At 42.3% G+C, this 21,674-nt stretch overlaps 1 protein-coding gene across 8 annotated transcripts in view; it reads left to right on the forward strand.

Annotated features, from left to right (window-relative positions):
* The window catches only part of SLC66A2 (solute carrier family 66 member 2), a 98,345-nt gene that overhangs the window by 75,072 nt on the left and 1,599 nt on the right, over positions 1-21,674 (forward strand). For 3 of the 8 annotated variants that reach the window (XM_039523074.1, XM_039523076.1, XM_039523077.1), the window contains one exon: positions 13,307-13,639. The exons of 2 other annotated variants lie outside the window; for them this stretch is intronic. In XM_039523074.1, coding sequence (XP_039379008.1) covers positions 13,307-13,514 — 208 coding nt within the window. In that variant the 3' untranslated portion in view covers positions 13,515-13,639. Of the gene's footprint in view, positions 1-977; positions 1,090-13,306; positions 13,640-16,283; positions 16,659-21,674 lie in introns of those variants that run through there. 3 more of the 8 variants (XM_039523079.1, XM_039523075.1, XR_005593762.1) reach the window with 3 other exon arrangements.

A 21,674-nucleotide genomic window follows, 5' to 3' on the forward strand; every position in this document is an offset into this window, starting at 1 on the left:
AGTCTTAAATTTGGCCCCTGTGTGTTCGCTCCTATTCTACACACAGTTGTGTTTGGGAATTGTATTTCTCCAATGTTTTCTTAAAATGTACAAAAACATTTAGCTGAAGGATGTGATTGATGCATGAGAAGTAAATGACTATAATGATATTCTTAGATTGTGCTCTATGAGAGCCCAGCTTTTTTATGGAGCTACTTAAGACCACTGTTCCAAGATAGCATAGGAAACATTAACGCTAGACCTAGAGATCCAGCTGTACTTTGTATATGTTGACTTCAGCAGCAATTGCAGCTTTAAATCATTACAATATTAAAACATGGGCCGACTGTTCATTGGGTTATCAGAATAAAGTGAAGGCACACGTGTATTAAAATGAACTCACTTAAGTTGGCTGATGGGCCTAACAAAATTTCCTACTATAAATCCCTGGTTTTTTGGGGGGGAAAGGGAATTGTTAAAAATCTGTGTAATAATGTGTTGGAGCCTGGGGATACAAAGCTTGGGCTCAAGAGCAGGTTACTTTCTTTTTTATTAAAATCTTTAAATGCCTTATGCTTCAAACTAGATAGAATTGCAGACTCAAATGATTAGACTGTTATTGGAGTTGGGTGTTTCTTTTGCATTATTTATCCCCATAAAAAGTGGCCAAATTATTAATAGTTGAAAAGGTACCTCTCTGCAGTGCACACTTCAGTGGGTAGCGTGCAGGAGGCTGTATGGACAAGTCACAGCCATTTATGCTCTAATCACTAAAGTCAAGAAGCAACTCACAGGAAAATTCTGTTCCTGGAGCTGCCACTGACTCTCTGTGTGGCCCTTGGATAAATAGCCACTCTGTGCCTTAGTTTACCTACTTGTGAAATGGGTATAATGTTGATCTATTTCACTGGGGTGTTGAGGCTCATTGGTTACACTTACACAGCAACTTTCAATCAGTGATTTCAAGTTGCTCTACAAAATAGTATCTATTATTACAGCTTCCAAAGGAGCCTTTGCAACATACTGTGTCAAAGATCCTTCACCTCCACAGACTGTAACATCTGTCTTTTATACAATGGGGCGATCACTTAAGAGCATGTGGTTAAAAAAGTAAGATATTTAAAAATTAATATTATGTAGGAGTGTTCTATATACTGTATGAGCAAAACTAATTCAATCTGGGACATTTTGTTATATGAACAGTCCACTGTAGAGTGGTTACCCAATCTGTGTTTTTATGTGTACACCACAGAGCTGTGTGAATAATTGATTTTTCAGTTTTACTGGCTGTACTGACAAATCAAGAAAAACTTTTGGCAAACGAAAAGTCTTTAGTTGGTTTATTATTTATTTAGTTATGGTGGAACAAAGCGTTTTGTTCAACCTGAACAAAATGTTTCATTTTCTTTTTGAGCTTTACATTTTTTTCATTTAAAAACAACAAATCAAAATTGAAGTAAATGTTGAAATAAAATATTTTGATTTCTTTGGAGGAGGGAGGATTTTTTTTTTAAGTTTTTTGACCAAAACAATTCCGCAAATTCATCATGAATTCACAAACCTGAACTTGCATTTTTCAGAGGAAAATTTTACCTTGCATTAGTACGCTATCAAATAGTGCTGAACCCCTTTGCAACAGCCCACTGTAGGTGGTGGTGGTAGGAGTAGTAATAATAATAATAAGTAATAAAAACACTCACTTGAAAATCATGGAAAAGTATGTGTGTATCTGAGTAGCTGTAATGTATTGGCTTAACTCCTTCATAATTATTCCCTCCTCCCCCCCCATTTGTGTTTCATGGCTGCATAAAAGAAATATAAAATAAACATCTGACACAACTACCTTGGAGTGGCGCATCTCTCTGAATTTTTTTGCTGAACAAGCAGAATGCAGCATTCATTCTGGAACATCTTTCTCAGTAAACCCTCTTGTTCCTAAGAGTTGCAGGGGTTTTCAGATAGCTGGATCTTCCAAACTAAGGTGACCAGATGTCCTGATTTTATAGGGACAGTCCTGATTTTTGGGTCTTTTTCTTATATAGGCTCCTATTACCCCCCACTCCCTGTCCCGATTTTTTCACTTTGCTGTCTGGTCACTATTCCAAACCCACACTATGCTATCCATTACTTACGGATTTAGTTTCAGCTTAACTCTGAAGTTCCAAAATAAGCTCTTGATCTTTCTCCTCCCTCAAGTTCCTGTTAAATGTTCTGCTGTCAAGGGCTGGACATACGGCTCCCTCTGGAAATTGTCAGTGCCACTCCAGTGTCAGACAAATTGCTATTAAATGACATAAGGCACTCTAGAGGCTCGGCACCTAGGCGTAGAGTATCAGACTTAGATTTCCCAACTGGTTGTGCACAATATACGCTGCTGGGCCTGCAAAAATGCTCTAGATATGTCCTCATACAAATAGCCTGTATTGGTGTGTGCAAACTTGACTTCCAGATGGCAAAATGTAGACACTTGCCTTTGGAAATATGGCTCTTGATGGTGGTGCATCAGTACTGACACTTTTAAAAAAAGTTGGGGATAAATGCTCTATTCATATATATATATATTTTCTTGCACTTTTAAAAATAGCCTAGCATTCAGATTCCATGGTCTTCTGCCTTTGCTTCTGTGTTAAAGACAGGTCAGCCTCTCTGGCAGAAATGCCACTAGTGTGTACACTTGACATTTCTGTAAGGAGACCTGATACAGAAGAGCTGCTTTACAGAGCCTGAAAATATGAGCTGAACATTTTCCAAAGTGAGGATGTTGGAACCAACTGTGAAAGCTGCTGCTTGTTCCAAATATGCTAATGTAAACAGATTGCAACAGTTAGCAGCTGAAAAAGATGGTTAGAAAATATTTTTCAAAACATGGGCAGTGCTGAAATTTATTCACTGATTGACTTTTTATGGCCCTTTTTCCTGAAGAATCTGTGCATCTAGCAAATATTACTGATGTTATCCTCCTAGTTCCCTGTCATAAGGAGAAATAGTATCCTTTTTTGCAGATGTGGAACTGAGGCACTGAGCTATTAAATGACTTTCCCAAAGTCACATGGGGAATCTGTGTGGCAGAGACAGGGTTTGAATGTAGCATTGCCAAAATCCATGCTGTGCCTTAACCACAAGACCATTCTTTCTGGAAGAGGAGAAGTAAATTTGCAAGTTTAAATCATTGCTTATGAATTGTATGATTTTTATACAGGGAGTTAGTTTTCAAAAGAACTCTTCCCTAAGAGTGAAATGCTGGCTATACTGAAGTTGATGGCAAAGCTTCCAGTGACACTAGTAGAGTCAGGATTTCACCTGAAATGTGCAAATATAAGCTATTAATTACATAGCACAACTTTTGCCAACTATTGATTTTAAAATGTTTCCTCAAATTGTTCAAGACTTGCGAACTGGCTCTGTAACTGATCCTAGGGTGATTCTGTGGTCACAGTACAGGACTCAGAAAATCTGGGGGTTTAGTCCGTGCCTAATCACAGACTTTCTGCATGACGTTGGGCTAGTCACTTAACCTCCAGACCCTCAATTTCTCTATATGTAAGATGAGATTAATGCAGTATCCACACTGGCATTTTGCCAGTGGAAGTATGTCATCAGAGGACTTCTGTTGTTCGGGGACGTTTTATTTTGGCAACAGAAAGTCTGGGTTTTGCTGGCAGGAATTAGATTTGGGTGTGGACACGTGCAAACCTGTGTTAACAAAAGGCAGATTTTGCCAGCAAAACTTGGTAGGGTACACTAGGCCTGATTATTGCTGTACCTGCAAAGACCTAGTGTAGACCTGCTTATTCCAGCCTCAATGTGTTTTTGCCAGTATAACTTATTTTGCTTGCTGAACTGGTATAAGCTATATGGATGATATTGCTTTTTTTTTTCTTTTTTTTTTTTTTGGTATGAGTTTACTCTACAGTCAAAGGTTTTCCAGTGTTAACCTGACCTGCTATTTGCCTACTTCAAAGCGGTTTTTGTTAACGGTTGTAAAGCACTTTGAGGGAAGGCGCTAGTCTAAAGTTATGACTACAGTACAGACCTTATAGTGGCACAGCTGTACCACTGCAGCTGTGCTGTTGTAAGGTCTCCCGTGTAGCTGCTCTACGCAGACAGCAGAGAATTAAACCACCCTCAGCGAGCGGCGGTAACTAGGTCGGCGGGAGACGCTCTCCTGCCGACATTGTGCTATCCATACCGGCGCTTGTGTTGGTGAAACTTATGTCAGTCACGCCTCTGACCGACAAAAGTGTGAGTGTAGACATAACCAAGCTCTCACAAAAGTTGATGAGAAAGTTGAAAGTCATAGAAATTTTGTTGATTTTTACATAGTTTCCACTGGTTTGAGAGGGCAGCGAATAACTTTTTAAGTGGATCAAGTTGGATAAATTGTATCCATCTTCCAGTTATTGGAAATAAACGTTAGGACTCTGGGTCCCTTGGCTGGCCACTGAATAAAATTAGCACTACGCTCATAACTATACCCTGGGTGTAATTACAGTCCGGTAAGATGTAGCTGCTATTTTTATTGAAGTGTGCTGGCATGTGTGGTCAAGTCACTGTGGAATTTCACAACGGAAGTCATTGTCTAATGTCTGATCCTCTTCACATCCTCCAGCTGAAGGATATTTTTGGTTTTGTATGTTAAATTACCTACATATGCAGAGTGTTAACATTTGATATGAGAAAATCCATGGAACAAATAAAAACAAGGACTGTTAGATCTTTCCTTTTGTGTAGATTTGTGCCAAGCACCAACCAAAGTTCTGCAGACTGTGGTTCTGCCTATGTGCTGCTTTGTAAGTGACAGCTAGTTTGATGTATTGTTGCATCAAATTTTAAGGCTAATAATGATTTGGGGGCAGAGAGAGGGAACAGGGTTTTGTGCCTTAATTTTATTTAGAAGTTCTTGTTTCTTTTGGTAGGCAGAGGAAGAAAGGTGTAATGAACAAGAGAATGCTCAAAGAATTGAGGGTAAAAGCAGAATGGTGTACTAGAAAGGGAGAATCATGCAAGAACTTGCAGTCAAGCTATGGATAGATGGAGTGAAGAAAGGGCGAAGATTAAGTTCTGTGGGAGTGATCCCTGAATAAGGAGTTCTGAGCCCAAATATTGGAGAAAATTTCCAAATGGTGGGTGGTTCTCAACCTGTGGGCTGCTTGCAGCCCAATCAGCACACAGCTGAGGCCCATGTGACATCCTCAGGGCCATACAGGTAATATATATATATTGTTTGGATATGGCCCACATAACACATAGAGAGTTGCATATGCAGCCCAGAATGGTAAATAGCTTGAGAACCACTAGGTGAGACTGTGCAATAGCCTCCCAAGTGAAGCAGTGGAAAGGTTTCCCTTTAGGATACTTAAAACTATTCAGGGGTCTGGAAAAAGCTTTCTACAGAAGACTCTTTTATTGGCTGAGTGTATAAACAAAGTGAGCCAATCGATATTTTCCTACTCTAGTTTCTGTAATTCATATAACTTCAAATTGCAGTATTAGCCCACACAATACTACAACTAAAAATAAAAGCTATTGGTGCTATTTTTTAGCAAAGTAAGTTGTACAACAATCCTATATGAAATATGCTGTCACTGGTGCAGAACTGCAGTGTCTCAGGGATTTCTTTTATGTTAGCATATTAAAAATTAGTATTTGGCAGTACCTGTGGAAAGAGAGATTTCTAATGTCTATCAAGTGATAAAAGCACATGATGTTCTTCTGAGAATTATTTCAGTAGCATAATATGTAGTTATCCTTTCATGTTGTTAAGAGTAAATCACAACAGAAAAATTCCCAACAGATTCCCTCCATTTATGGTCAGTTCAAATTTTATGGAGACTTGACGTTAACTGACTGTCATTAACTTAGCAATTCCCTGTAACGAGCCACTGGTTTTGGGAGGTTTGTCGTCACTGGATACCGCAGTAGTGATTTACATTGGTGGGAAGTGCTATTTTTGTTGCAAGTCAGCTTCAGCCTCTGGCAACACCATCTATTTCAGAGCAACTCTCTTGCCTCCTTCTCTTCCCTGGGCATATCTGTTGTTGCAGAAACATATGTTGCCATTTATCTCTTTCTAGTTAACCAATCATGCTGTGGCATGGCTCACTCCTCTTTTTCTGTCTCTTTCTCCATAACTAACATGACAGTTTTTTCTTTGTCTTGGAGCAGTATGGTCATAACACTTTTCTAATTGACTTTCTCTCTGCTGGTTGTGCAGATCAGGGCCTGCCCTGCAGTTTAAGCTTCTCCAGTCCAGCTTTCAAACGTTATAGTAACGATAGGAGAAGATTTAAAGCTGAATGTTGTTTTGTTGTGGATGCCACAGAGTGCAGCTTTGTTAATGGTTGGGGTGCTTAGTTTGGGAAAAACTCAAGCATCAGAACTTGAAGTTTGAAATATGGCTTCTGTGAATGTTGGAAATGAGCTTTTGCAGCTTGTGTGTAAACCTCCTTGGTTCTTGCAGGTGATCTCCTTGGCATACTTCTAGCTTGTTTGTATGTGCCTCAGGTATTCTTGCAAGAAAGGACTGATTTGTGGCACTTAGCATCTTCTTCTTCCCTGAATGGAAAAGGTCTGTAGAATAACCACTCAGACAAGCACCCAAAAATAAATAAAATTGTTCAGTGAAAGCCTCCCTATCTGATGAGACACTCTGCTCCTTTCTTCCTTGCAGGCAGACAAGAAGCAATCTATCCAAGATTTCTCCTTTTCAGCAATAAGAATAAATGTAAAAAATACTTGGCAGCCATTAGAATTCCCCTCTGCTTCAGAGCACTAGTGGGCAAAGTTCAGAATGTACATACTAAAGCTTCGTTTTTCTGATCCCAGGTGAAATCCTGAAATGACTTAATATGCCAAAGTACATGAGGATGCAAAGTTCTGATTCCTCTCGATGCACACAGAAACTCCCATTACTCTGAATGGAAGCACTGTGTGCAGCAAGTAGAATAATTACCTCCACACAGCTGTGTTAAAAGAACATTACTGAGGTTTCAAAGTCAAGCACTCAACCTGAATTCTGGCCTTTCCTAACTTTTAACTGTTCAACCTTAATCCGGCCCCCTTGTGCCTGTGCATTATGATACAGTCTTTACTTACGTGATCACATACTGTGTTCTATAGGAAAAAACAGAAACTCCACGTGGCATCATATTGACACCCACCTGAGTCCTCAGTATGGTTGGAACCCTTTGATCCATTGCACAAATCTCTTCCACTTGAGCTTACAGTGTAACTGATAGCAGCAGTAGGTTGTTGTCCTCCACGTGGACCAGCACTAAAGGGGGATGAGAGAGACACTTTTTTCACAGATATTTGCTGACAGCACAGTAATTGAGACACTAAGGGATCTTGGGTTACTTTCCAGAGTGTGCTCTAGCAGTCACAGATTCTTCTGCCCATTCCCTACAAGCATGGCTCCTTCTTCCCCATCCCCTCCAACCTGACCCTATCCTCATCCTGGCTCCTTGTCTACCCAGTCCCATGGTCTCGGTCTCCACTCCTCAGGCTTCTCATTCCAGTCCCAGTTTCCTTGCCTAGCTAGTCTTAATCTCTCCCTCTGGATGTACTGAGTCCCAATCTCCTTCTTCCTCCTCGCTTCCAGATGCTCCCCTTCCAGCTCCTACTCCCCTCTGGCTCTTCATCTGAGCTCCACATCTCATTGGCTCCCAGTTCTAGTCTCCCTCCTCAAACTCCTCATCCAATCTCAGTCTTCCCCTTCCTGGTCCCTTGTCTCAGTCTCTCTGACCAGCCACACCTCAGCTCCTTGTCAGATTTTCCTTCCTTCTGTTCCTTTCCATCCCCCCCACATTGGTTCCTACTCCCAATCTCCTTGCCAGCTAGTTCCAGTGTCCCTTCCCCTGCCCCCAGCTCCTCATATGACCTATGTCTTCCACCCACCCAGCCAACTGGGCATCTAACCTTGTTTTCAGAAATGGCTAAACTGCTGTAGCTGAAATTTTCCAAAAAACATTGAACCCAAGGCAACACTCTGCATGGAAAATTGCCCCCCAGATGGTTACAGTTTGGTAAAGTGACAATCTACTGAGAACAGGGGTGGTGCTAAAGTGGAAAGTATTAGGCAACTTTAACAATAAGTGGTGCTACCAGCATGTCTGTAATATTGTAAATATAGGGGGGGTGAGTAGGGAGAACTTATATGGTCACTAATGTGTGCATGGTGGCCTGGTTATTTCCTTGGCCCTGTGTCCTAGGTCAGGAGTTCGGGACCCCTCAGGGGGTCATGAGGTTGTTACCTGGGGGGTCGCGAGCTGTCAGCCTCCACTCCAAACCCCGCTTTGCCTCCAGCATTTATAATGATGTTAAATATATAAAAACGTGTTTTTAATTTATTAGGGAGGTCGCACTCTTGCTGTGTGAAAGGGGTGACCAGTACAAAAGTTTGAGAACCACTGGCCTAGATGCATTTGTGAAATTAGGTTTGTCGCAATTTTTGCTTGCTTTTTTTTTTTAAATAATTTTTTTCACAGCAGTTTTTTTTTTTTTAACCAGAAACCCAGGATTAATTTGCAGATTTTTTCCGGGTGTTATGCTCCAACTAATGTACATTTTCTGATGTCTGACATTGTTAACTTTTAAGCTATATTCATTTCATGTCAATCTTCTTGTATATATGCAACTGAATAACTTGGTGTTCTTCTGAACACTGAGTGTTGGAGTGTGCCCTGGAAAACATCACGGGCACAATTCTACTTTCCTTGAGCATCTGAAATTCCCATTGAAATCACTGGGACTCCTAAATGTGCAAGGAGTGCAGGATCACATGCCAAATTTGTAAACCAGCATTGCGAACAACAAGATCATAAAGTATTTCCTAACGAAAGTTCACAGACCGGTTTGTCTGTACATCATGGCTCATGTGACTGTTAGATCTGCATTGCCATTGCAGCATGCGCTTTGCTCATAAAGCGCTACATTGTACTTATCCAAAAGTTTTTCGCCTTTGGCTATAGCTCTCTCGCCAGGAGACTAAACTCCCTCCTGGTTTATAGACTGCTGATGATATATGTTTCCCTTGAAAACACCCCACTCTCTTGGGTAGCAACAATCTGGGATATTTTTAAATAGCCCCCTTTTATGACTTTGACTTTGCCTGATATTCAGCAAGAAAAAACAGAGATTTTGTCCTTTGGATGTTAGACTCCTACTTAAAATCTATGGAGCATCTTTTAATTGGATTTATCCAAACAATTAACATATCATTTTGCCAGACATGGCAGGCCAGACACACATTTGTTTAGCCTGGGCTGGATTTTATTGAACAGACAAACAAAATTGTAAAACAGATTCGCAATTAAGTCAGGTGTCCACAATCAGCTGCATAGCAAACATCCATGGCTGAGGATCATCAGGAATCATCTCAGCTGCCTGCAAATGAACTATCCTAATTTACTGCACTCCCGTCTTATGTATTCAAGCTGTTCAGATTTGTTTGTCTTTAAAAAAAAAAAAAAATCTGCCTGTGTAACTCTCTAAAAAATGTTCTGTAGCATGGCTCATTCCCGTGGCTGGTGGTGGTTGTTACACAGAAGGACTGTGCTTCCTTTCACTGAACAAGGAGGACTGAACTAGGCTTACCTTAGCTATTTCTTCTTCTTTGTATACAATTTGAGATTGAACTAGTCCTATATTATTATTTATTGAATCATATGTCCAGCTTGCAGCTTCACGCATGAAATCCCTTGGTAGCTTCATAATATGTAGATTGTTACCGATCTTTATTTTATGATCCCAGTCACCTAACATGGGGTATAAATGTTGCAAAAGGCTTATACTCCTGTTACGTGATGGGTCAGTATCCCTTGGCCCCCGTTACAGTAAGGGCTAGAGTATGGAATGCAGGATTTAGCCCATATTAGGGTGATATATTTGTATCCAAAATACAAATCGACCTATCTTGATTTCCCCTCCTCCCCTTCGAATGTTTAGGAAATTAACCTTGGGCCCTATTCCTTCTCTACAGTGTGTGCACAGTTACATTTGATGAATTACAATCAAGTCTGGCAAAACTCAGTCATAATTCTGACATTTCATCTATGGGCTGCATAATATTTACGATAATGTAACTGTGAACTGCAAAGCTTTTATTTAGTATTGCTTATCTGCCCTTTTAAAAAGCTCTCCAGTTAGAATATATGAAGCCCATAACCAGCTTTCAGAAACTAACTGTTCACATCCTTGACTGTCAGTGTTGAGGGCAGGACAAGAAAAACCTTATGTATTTTACGTTTCAAAATCTATTTCTGTTCCCCATACTTTCTCCTGAACCTTGAATGGGAGGACCAGAAATGCACTGGAAGTGAGGGGAAAGAAGAGAAAAGCCCAAGATGCAGCAAAATGAAAGTATAAAAGGGAGGAATGCTGGGTATTAAAGTTTGGGCATTGGCACAGGTATAAACCATGGGAGCAAACCTTCTTGATAATTTTTAACCTTGCTATAAACAGCTGCAGATACATTCATTGTTTCTTTGTGTGTACTGTTGGACTACTTATTTTTGACTCTGGAGCACACATTGCATAGTATGATGTACAAGAAATCAGTTCTTTGCATAAGTGTTTATTTAGAGTGACTAGAAGGGGTGTGTGTGTGTGTGTGAGAGAGCCACTCACAGGAGGCCGTAAGTGTTGCAGTGAAAAGATATTTGAAGTCTGTTTTGATGTTCACCATATTACTTACACTGATTATGTTGCACATAATTATGTAATTTATTTTCATAGGATGCCATCAAGTCAGATTTCACAGCGTGATTTTTAACAGGAGTTAAATAACTACTTGGCCATTGGCATTCATGTCTGTAGGTACTAAGATAACAAAATTGTAGGCTTTAGGGGGTCAGGAAGCAATTATCCACCCCTACCTAGAGCGCTGCTTGATCTGATTAAGTGTGCTGTGTGGACTTGGTGGTAGCCTTTTGCTGCAGCATCAGGTATTGACAACGGTTCATATAGGTAGATCAATGCTGTCATGGTCTGATAAAGCTAAACCTGTATCAAAGTTCCAGTTCTTTCCATCTGTAATACTTCCCAGGGTTGTGAGACCCCTTGCTATCACCTGCCTTTAGCAGGAGGAAGCCTTGTCTGTGCCTGCCGGATGTCAGCTCCCTGACTCCACCTGTCATGGGCAACACAAACTCTCCCTTCTTAACCTACAGAGGCTCTGCTGTCCCTCTGCAGTTGAGCATGGCTATTGCTACAACCCACGAGTCCTCCTGAGCGTCTCCCTTACCAGTTACACCTTAGATCACAGCTCCACTTAAGATGCAGCACTTAGATATGTTTATGATGAAAACAAGTATAAATGTATTTAACAAAGAATAGAAATTTGAGAAATAGTAAGTAAAAGTATTGGAACCAAATGGTTACATGTAAAATAAAATCTTAACATGCACTCTAGAGCCTAGACTTAACTAACAAGATATGTTCCTGTCTAATGAAGTTGAGCTCACCCCAAGTCTTTGCAGCATTTGCCAGCCAGCCTGGCTGTGACCCTCCGTTCATAAAACAGAACATGCTAACGCTTTGCCTTCTAGGTGAAGGACCTAGGTGTACTCAGTACTCCCAGTTATACCTCCCAAATCCATTGTTTTTGCTTGTAAACTTCCTTGCTGTTTTTGCTTTTTCCTACATCTTTCCTCTTGTTGAATTCACAATCTTCTGATTTGGCATCAGGCTCAGTAATTCAAAAAGTACTCCTGGGGGAATTCTGCGCCACTGCATGTGTGCAGAATTCATGTTCCTCGCAGATTTCTTTGCTTTCCTGCAGAAAAATGGCTTTCTGACAGGGAAGCAAAGGGAAGCTGCAAGAGCAGTCATGCACCACTCCCTGGCAGTTCAGGTACATCGTTCCAGGCACCCAGAGCAGCCAGCGGAGAGGTAAATCACCGTGGGGTTGCAAGGAGTGTCTGGGGCTGTATCAGACCCACCCCCAGGAACTTCCCCCAGCTGCAGGAAGCTCAGCATCCACTCCTGCTTCCTGCCCCCATCGCTCCTCAGCTGTGGTGGGAGGGGTCACCTGTATGGGGAGCTGCTCCCCCATCCACCCAACCCCTGTGCATCTGGACCTCTTAGACCCAGACACTCCTGCCAAGCCTAACCAGGTACATCCAGAACCCTGCTAGCCCTCCATACCTGAACCCCACCCCACTGAACCTCAACCCCTGCATCTGGAGAACCCTGCACCCAGACCCCCTGCCTCCAGACCCCCACCCCTGCACCCAGACCACTTCCCACTGAGTTCCCTGCACTCAAACCCTGACCCTGATGCTCCACCCCCTGCACCACCCTGAGACCCTACATCCAGACTCCCACCCCACCGACTCCCAACTAGCTGCACCCAGACACCCACCCCACCAAGCCCCACTCTCCCAGCACCCAGACATTCCCTGCTGAGATCCCCCACACTCAGACCCCCTCTGCTGATCCCCAGTTACCTGCACCTGGAAGTCCCTGGAGTCCCATTGCCCCTTCACCTGGACACACCCTCCTATGAGCCTCTGTGCATCCAGATCCCCGCACACCTAGACCCCTCACTGAGCTGCCTGCAGCTTAGATTGTCCCACACAGAATCCTTTCACCCCACACCTGGATTCCCCCACACTGAGCCCCTCCACACTTAGATCTTGCCTGATTGAGCTTGCCCCACACCTGATGCACCTGGGGCAGAGGGACAGGGCCACAGGGTGCCCAGGCCTTGTACTGTGTCAGGGTTGGGTGCAGCCTTGTTGCTGAGTCTGTGTCCGGAGAGTGTGGGGTGGATGGCTGCAGGATGATCTCCCACCTTCAGCAAGCCAGTGGCCTGTGCTCCCACTGCCATGCTGGAACCTCTGCATTTATTTATTGACAAATAAAGCTTGCAGAATTTTAAAATACTGTGCACCGAATTTTTAATTTTTGTCACAGAATGCCCTCAGGAGTAAAAAAAAGGCCTCCATTGTAAAACGGACAGTACGCACGTGACCAGGCAGAGAGAGATAAGCGTCTCTTCCCTCCTACTTGACAGGAGCATGTTTATCATCTCCTAGTGACCTGCCTTAACTCATGTACCTTCAGAACTTAATTTTCAGTATAGATACAGAATTCCTTAAACAAATGATCGTATATACATTTTGCAGTGATTATGATGACCAGGGGGCTCCTGGCAGAGAATTCACATGTCACCTTTTGGTCAACTTAATATACATACATCTGTCCCGGGGGATCCCGGGAAAACTCTGTACTCTCCCCCTCTCCCCCAGGTGCCCTCTGCCAGTTAGCCCCAAGAGGTTCCTAAATCATACCCTCTTTAATTCTTCTGTTGTGTCCCTTTTTGTAGTGTCAAGATGGTGCTGATGTGGACCAGCGGCGATACCTTCAAGACTGTTTACTTTATCCTGAACCAGGCTCCTTTCCAGTTCTCCATTTGTGGCCTGCTCCAGGTCTTTGTGGACATGGCCATCCTGCTACAGGTTTACTTTTACAGCTACTACCCTCAAAAGCCAGCATCGCACACTGCACACCCAGCCAGTACAAAGGCACTCTGAAGCACATGGTGGAGATGGCTACAGGTCAACAGTGTTGTGAAGTCTGCCTGTGCAGCTTTTCCTTCCACTTGTAAATACTGTACTATTCTGATGAGTTGAAAACAAGAGAGAAGAATGCTCGGCAACATAAGAAGTTTGGTATTTTTAATGGTTTGCTTCTGTTTGGTTTCAGATTCATTGTATAGAATTTGTTTTTCTGGGGGTGGGGTGTGGACAGTGTTTTATTTTTTTGCATACTTACCTATGAGCCTTATAAATTCACGTGTGTGTGTGTATGTATGTTTGTATGTATAATTGCAAGGGCTGGATGTTTGTGTTTTTAATGCTATTTAAAGAAATGTTAAACCACAGACGATCGAATATTTTATCTGAAGCTTTTACCTATTTATATAAAGTGTGTACTTTGGAAGTAAGTTTGGAATATCGGAGTTAAATATTTCAGTGATGTATGAAGACACCATCAAAGTTTCAAAAAGGTTGGGTGCAGTGGATCAGAAAGGTGGGCGGGGGAAAGGGACTGAGAAGGGATGGTGAACAATCTAAAGTAAACCAATAATAGCCAGTATAAAACGTAAATGTACTGTGTGTGCACACACTCACACTGCTGGATCAGTGTGGCACTGAATAGATCAAGGTGAGGGATGGTTATGGTGTGGATGATGCTATGGCCACATCTAAACTAGACATAGCTAGTTACCGGGTGGGATGGAGAGAATTTAAGAGGAGGGGAGAGGGAGTCTAACATAACTAAGTAGTCTTGCTTTGAAGCAGCTGCGTTCAGGAACAGAATGGGGCCCTGCATGATTAGGGGTACACAACTGGGTGTGTGACAGAGACTCTGGGTGGGTTGTTGGGATGCCTACAGCAGTGCTGAATGGGGCCAGTAGGCAGGCATTGCCAGGAGTACTAGTGAATAATTACTAGGCAGTGGTTGAGAAATTGGGAAAAGCAGGAATAAAGATGTCAATGAAAATGGGTTACTAAGGTTTGGAGTGGAGAACAGTTTGTGTGGGAGAAGTAAAGCAGTAATCTAGAGAGCAGGGTCTGCTTTCTAAAAATGTGGTTAGTTAACTATTGTGATTCACATTAGTATTATTGACTGCCAAGTGACACCAGTTTGTGTGCTGGGATATTTCTTGTGTTAGCCAAACATGCGAATGCTACAAAAGAACAGGTGTGAAGATAAGTATAATTGTTTTTCTGCTATTCAAGATCTTCCAGGCTGTTTACTTTTAGAAAGCTAGATAGAAGCTGGAAGGGAAAGTGAGAAGGCCCGAGGGGCATAAAATGTTATGTATAATCTAAATCGTATATAATTGTATGTTTGCCAACATGAGTCATTGTGCCCTTTCTGAGAATTGGCACTTCTCTGGAAATGCTAAGTGGATACAGATTTAATGTTCTGTTTTCAAGCCCTTTGGCTTCAGCCAGTTACCACGATGAGCCTAGCTTGACCTGTAGGAGATGAATACAGATTGATTACTGAGTCCCAGAAACAGTTGTCTGTGTTGCCTTCTTCTTTGAGACTCAGTCTTTCCTGCCAGATAAATGCTGCCTTCCTGCAGACACTGGTGTTTAGGGCAGTGCTAGATTTCCAGTGAGACATTTTGTTTTCTGAGAACATTCCAAAAAGATACATTATCTTAAATAAGGCAGCAAGTCTGGGATATCGCATCTTCAGTTTTCAATCAGGTATTTGGCTCTACCATGCTTTAGGTGTGGACCATCTTTAATGTGGGGTGGCCATTTTCTTGTGAAGAGTAAAAGACTTGACTGCATTGTGACTACATGCTATCAGGAATGTTTATTTTAGGATAATTGACACCAACTTGTCCTTTGCTGTTGTGCTTTGGTTTCCTTGTTTCTGAATTCTTAATCTCTCAGTCTAAAATAAATCCCAAACTGGCTGGTTTGACCGCTGGAATCCCACTCCCCATGCATTTCTTGGAGCTGATGTCCTCTGCTTCTGAGCCAACCCCTGTCCCATTGGCAAAATTCTCATTATCTTCAATGGGGTCAGGATTTGGCTGTATGGGTGTGGCATGATCCAAGCACAGTATTGCATTTGTGCACCTTAAGCCTCTGGTTTTTATGGCGCAGCCTCTGAGCTGATCATGTTCTCCCTTCAGGATGGCTGGGTGGTGAGCACTGCCCTGGCAGCTGGATGTAGAGGAGACTGGTACATCCCAGAGTAACACATAGGACCTGCCCTGGTCTTTGGTGTCTGCAGGGGACTACCCGGGCCACTGGCAAATCTACACAAATAAACCAAAACTCAGGAAAATTGTTCAATCTGAGGGCCTGGCATAGAGTGCTATGGTCAAACTCTCGACTCCATGCTTTTTGTTTGACACCATACTCTTTTATGCCTGAAGTGACCTTACAAAGACAATGTATGTGGCATGGCAGACTATGAATGTTTTACTCCTCTCCCTTTCTCAAATGTTCTCGTTGTGTTAAAAGAACATCTGGGCTTTTCTCTTTTTAATTAAAAACCTAACGACTGTCCTCTCTGGTGTATGCTGCTTCAATGAGGATTGTATTTCTACTTGTATGCAAACACTTTCTCACATATTTTAATGGTTTGGTTTTTTAATAACTTGTAGTACTAAGATTTTTGTACCTGGTGGTCTTTTTTTCTATTATTGTATGAAACAGGGGTGTAATAGCTAAATGGCTGCTAAGGTCTCTTGGCTTTGTGTAACAGGTATTACTGAAGATAAAATGAACATGTTTTTTTCCTTTCTTCTTTTGGGACTCTTTGGTCTGCAGATTCTTAACAGTCTGCCGTCACTACCAAAAACAGTATGCTCGATGAACATGTTTCTTTCATACCAGAGCTGCAAATGCTGGAAGAGAAGCCAGTGGACTAATGTCTAAAGTCATTTTCTATTTAGAGCATTTGAAAAGCTGGGATACTTGGCTAGGAACTCTCTTGAACTTCATCTTGAAAGATGCTTTAAAAGCAAAGTTACAGAACTTTTTATACGTAAGGAATTATCTGTAGCAGTGATCACTTCAGAGAATTAAGAAATCAATTACTTTAAATACATATTTGTTGAATGTATGGTACATTTAATGGAGCTCATGTTCTCTGTCAATTGCAGTGATTTAAAAACAATTAAATAAATCAATCAATTATACATAAATTCAGTGTTGCTTTATGTTTTTCTTCAAATGTAAGAAAGGAATCTTATTATTTAAAGATTTTTGTATTGCTCATCTGGTCTGGGACCTTGTCCTCATATGTTTCCCTAGAAAGGACAAGCAGGCTTTGGTTGTTATATAAATAATCATGAAGCGTACAGTGTCCTAAGATTTAAAGTCTAGGACTAGGATTCATGACATAGGGTCCTAGGGGATGGATAAAAATCAATGATTTTGTGTGTGTGTGTGGGGGGGAAGGTAAAATCAGATTTTTAAAATTTAAATTAGATTTTCTTACTTTGTTTAAATTATAATTTTTTTAAAATAAACCTGTTTTAAAATTAAATCTGAATTTAATACAAAATATGTTAAGGCATAAACTTGTGTAATTTCTTAAACTATTGAAATAAAAAATAAATGGGCTGAATCCATGAGTTTCTATCCAAAAAAATTGGATTGAAGGCTGCCTTACTGTATAAAGAAAAAATTAGGAGGGAAAAAAATCTAATGGTTGAAGTCAAGCTTTATAAATATGGGTCATCTAAACAATAGGTCATGTACTGTATTGTGGGGTCCTCAGGAGATGTGCTGCTGGGTACAAGAGACTGGCAAGATCATCACAGGCATTGGGACCTGGCCTCTGACTCCAGGAGACACCATCATGTATCTCATCAGCAGGATCATCCATTGAGCCCACCTCCCTGGTCTCAGACTGCTGTTTTATAGCTTCCCCCTACCTGCCTGGCTCAGTTATCAACTTATGAATATTCATGACTCCACCCATCAGTCACCATTTTCTAACATACTAAAAATGTACCGTTAATAAGAATCTGAAAATATCAAGTTATATAATTTGCTTAAATAAATGTATATAGGTCTAGTATATCCTCCGAGGTAGCAAAAAGATGTACCAAAACTAGTATAAAGACTCTATTTAGTTGTAAATGGTCATATCAATGAATGAGAAGGCACCTTTCTTTAGAAAATAACTGAAGTACAAATGGAAAAGTTGATTAAAATTGGATGATTTAAATAGAGGCTTTCCACATGGTGATTTAAATCAATCCACCCTGCTAGGTTCTGTCTCCAGCTCTTTCATGGGCTGTCGGTGTGACCTTGAATAAATCACTTTACCTCAGTTTCCAGGTGGAAAATGGGGGATAGTAACTCACAGGGACGAAGTGTTAATTATTATTCAGTGATTGCACCTTGCAAGGGTTCTCATGAGGGCATATAAGGGGAAGAATAAGAGACTAGCCATAGGACGAAGTGTCAAACATCCCCCCACCCTATTATTTCCCAACTATCCAAAATTTTCCCCAGCCTTTTTGAAGGGGGTCAGGGAACTGAAACTACTCAGGATTTCTTGACCATAAAATCATGCTATGGTTTATAGATGAACATTTCCCCTAACCAGGGGGTGTAGGTGTGAGATATTACATCCTCCCATGTTAATTAGAAAATGAAAGCAATCAGGCCTAGACTGGCCCATTGGGCACCGGGGCATTTGACCAGCATGTGGTTTGCTGGTGGAGTTTGGTTAGCCCTGACATTCATGTTGCTAGTGGAGCATGTGGTAGAGAGGAAGGAACTGGGGAGCTGCTGTTTCTGCTTTTAGTGATTTGGGGAGCTACTGCTATTATTTGTAGAGCAGAATAGAGACCGAGGAGATAGGGAGGTAGGGTTGCCAACTTTCTGATTGCACAAAACCGAACACCCTTGCCCATGCCCTGAGGCTCTACCCTTTCTCCAAAGCCCTGCCCCTTCACTGAGGCTCTGCCCACCATCCCCTCTCTCTATCCCTGCTTGCTCTCCCAACCCTCCCTCACTCATTCTCACCAGGCTGGGGCAAGGGGTTGGGGTGAAGATTTAGGTTGGGGCTGGGAATGAGGGGTTTGGGGAGCAGGAGGGGAGTTCTGGGCTGGGGCTGAGGGGGTTGGAGTGTGGGAGGGGGCTCCTGTCTAAGGCATGGGGGCTGGTGTGTGTGTGGGGGGGGGGGATATGGGCTCTGTCTAGGGGTGCAGACTCCAAGGTGGGGCCAGAAATGATGGGTGCTGGGGCAGGACATTGGTGTGCGGGTGAGGGCTCCATCCAGGGCCAGGGATGAGGTATTTGGGGTGCAGGAGGAGGTTCCAAGCTGGGGCAGGGGGTTGGAAGTGTGGGATCTGGGTGGGAGTGTGGGTGCGGGAGGGGACTCCGGGTGAGATGGAGGGTGGGTTGAGATGCTGGGTGGGGGTGCGGGCTCTGGGTGATTCTTACCTCAGGTGGCTCCCTCCCAAGCAACATGTTCCTTAGCTCCTAGGTGTTGGTGTGGCCAGGAGACTCTGCGCACAGGCACTGCCCCCGCAGCACCCATTGGCTGTGGTTCCCAGCCAATGGGCACTGCAGAGCTGGCGCTGAGGTTGTGGCCGTCCCTCCACCTAGGAACCAAGGGACATGGTGCCCCCCTCCCCCCCCCCGCTGGGAGCTGTGCGGAGCCAGGTAGGGAGCCTGCCAGCCCTGCACCAACTGGACTGTCAACGGGCAGGGCAGCAGTGCTGACCAGAGCCACATGGGTCCCTTTTCGACTGGGCTTTCTGGTCAAGTGAGTGTGTGGGGGGAGGCATAAATTAGGTAGAAAGCAGAAGTAGGGAATTAAGAGAGTGATTTGTGGGGAGTTTCAGAGACTGGGTGGGGGAGAAGGCAGAAAATACAGAGGAGAGAGCGGGGTGGGGGGGTGTCAGGGATACAAGGGAGTCTGGAAATAAAGTAAAATGCTGATTGCCCTGTTACAATTTGCTAACAGAAGGGCTGGACTGTGCAATTCTTATGGACCATGGAAAGCACTTACCCATGTTATTCCAAGTCAAGTCAAGGGGATTACTTCTGTTATTGCTCAGTGTAATAAGCTGCACAGTATAGCTCAAAATGTACTCCTATGGCCAGTTTCTGCCATGCTGAGTCACAAGTCATCTTTTTTTTTTTTTTTTTTTTTTTACTCTGTGACAGGGCCCATTGAAATCAGTGAAACTCTTATGACCGATTGGGTCAAATTCAGCCTGAGAATAAATGGGAGTGCCCACTGAAGTCAATGGAAGTTGTACCTGCTTACTACGAGGCTGAAATCAGTGGGATTCCTTGCAGAGTAAGGTATTGTTTGGTGTAAGAGTGTCAGAATTGGGCTGATAATAATCTTTGACACCAATGTACCTTTATCTTGTAATTTGAATTGTGGAGATGAAAAACCAATACATGGCAATTGAGCATGTCTACCTTTTTTCCATTATTTATTTGGCAGCACTCTGTAGACTAGCCCTTAGTCATGCTGATGCTGCAGCAGTGCACATTTCCCCTTGCCTATCCCTTTTTATTGTACCTCAACCCTGATGTGATGGCAATATGTTTATGGGCTCACGGGTAGTTTGGCCTCCATGGCCAGAAAAGTTTCTGCACTGAGGCTACCACTAACTATGCCTATTATGATAATGACTTTGTGATTTTGGGCCCAGTCTGAGAAGCTTTAACAGAGACCATCTGCTCATTTCACGAAGCTCATCGTACAGTAACAGCTTTTGGTCACTGCTGATCAGGGCTGGTTTTGAACATGCAGTGGAAAGGTATAGTAAAAGCCTGTGTATCCCGTTTTTCTATAGCATTGTACCATCTGGTCCCTATAACTCTCTAAATTTTGGGGGGTTTTGTTGCCAAACTTATAGCACTATGTGTTGAAAATATCAATGCTGCCAGCCCCAAACATTCAACATATCAGTCAATTGACTTAAAAACAAAGCAAATTGTAGAACTAATAAATGTGTGGTTCGCTTTATTTGCTTTTTGAACCCTTTGAGTTCACATTTTCAAGTTCTTATCTCTGCAGCTATAAGGGATATTGATTTACTTTTGTTTTAGAGAGGAAAGCTGAGACTCCTCAAACTGAGGCTTTAAGGATCACAGAATCATAGACGATTAGGGTTGGAAGAGACCTCACGAGGTCATCTTCTCCAACCCTCTGCTCAAAGCAGGACCCACCCCAACTAAATCATCCCAGCCAGGACTTTTGTCAAACCAGGCCTTAGCAAACATCCTGAGACTCACAATAAGAGCACCAGGGTTTGCAACGGAAATATTCTTCTAGGAGTATGTGTGCACGTCAATTAACTTGGAGTATGAGAACTCTTAATGTGTTAATGAAATCAAAATGTCACCATGTAGATGGCAGTGGGAAAGATGGCCTCTATCACAGAGCTTAGCAACTCTGGCCTTTTGTAGAAGAGGTCTTAATGCTTATTTGCAGTCTTTAGGAAAGAGCAAGTGACTGTCTAATTATGATTGTGGATCAGAAACATGTATTTACACAAGAAAAACATAGGAATGCCTACCAAGGTGGTCAGAAATTGCAGACAGGGTTAGGAGAAGGCCCAGATTCACCAATGGAAAAATCTGAGAGTGAAAATGCTCCCAAAGCACTTAGTCCAATGCAATGAGCCTTAGCAGTGACCAGACCTATTGCTGAATAAAAACCATTCTCATATTGGTGTAGTCTGTCTGACATTCAGTGTCACAGAACTTGAAAAGGCTTCCAAAATAATTTGTTTAAAGGGTTCCTGCTTTATACTTTCCTGGTTTGTCATCTCAATATGCAAACTGACCCTTTATTAAAAGCCATGCTTTATGTAACAGGAGTAATATGTCTTTGCAGTTGTTGATTTATTAGTCAAAAAAACTGTGTGCACATTGTAATTTAATTACATGGCTTTTGAAACTATAAGATACTGGCTGTGGCCAGCCAATACATAATAATTAATATAGCTCAACAATAATACTTTTATGACCTTAAGCTGAAAGGTGCTAGACATGCAAAGTCATTCTTTTTCTACATTATCATTGATCTTGGCATTGCAGTGTCCTTAAATACCTATCACCTGGCTGCTAGATACTATGGTGCTGGGGTCATTAGAAACTGCTAAAACCATATCCTAGTTAATACAGGTTTCTAAGTTGTCGATCCATAAGGGGAGTTCACTACTGCCTATT

The sequence above is a fragment of the Mauremys reevesii genome, linkage group 2 (assembly GCF_016161935.1).
Source record: "Mauremys reevesii isolate NIE-2019 linkage group 2, ASM1616193v1, whole genome shotgun sequence".
In the NCBI taxonomy this organism is placed as follows: Eukaryota; Metazoa; Chordata; order Testudines; family Geoemydidae; genus Mauremys; species Mauremys reevesii.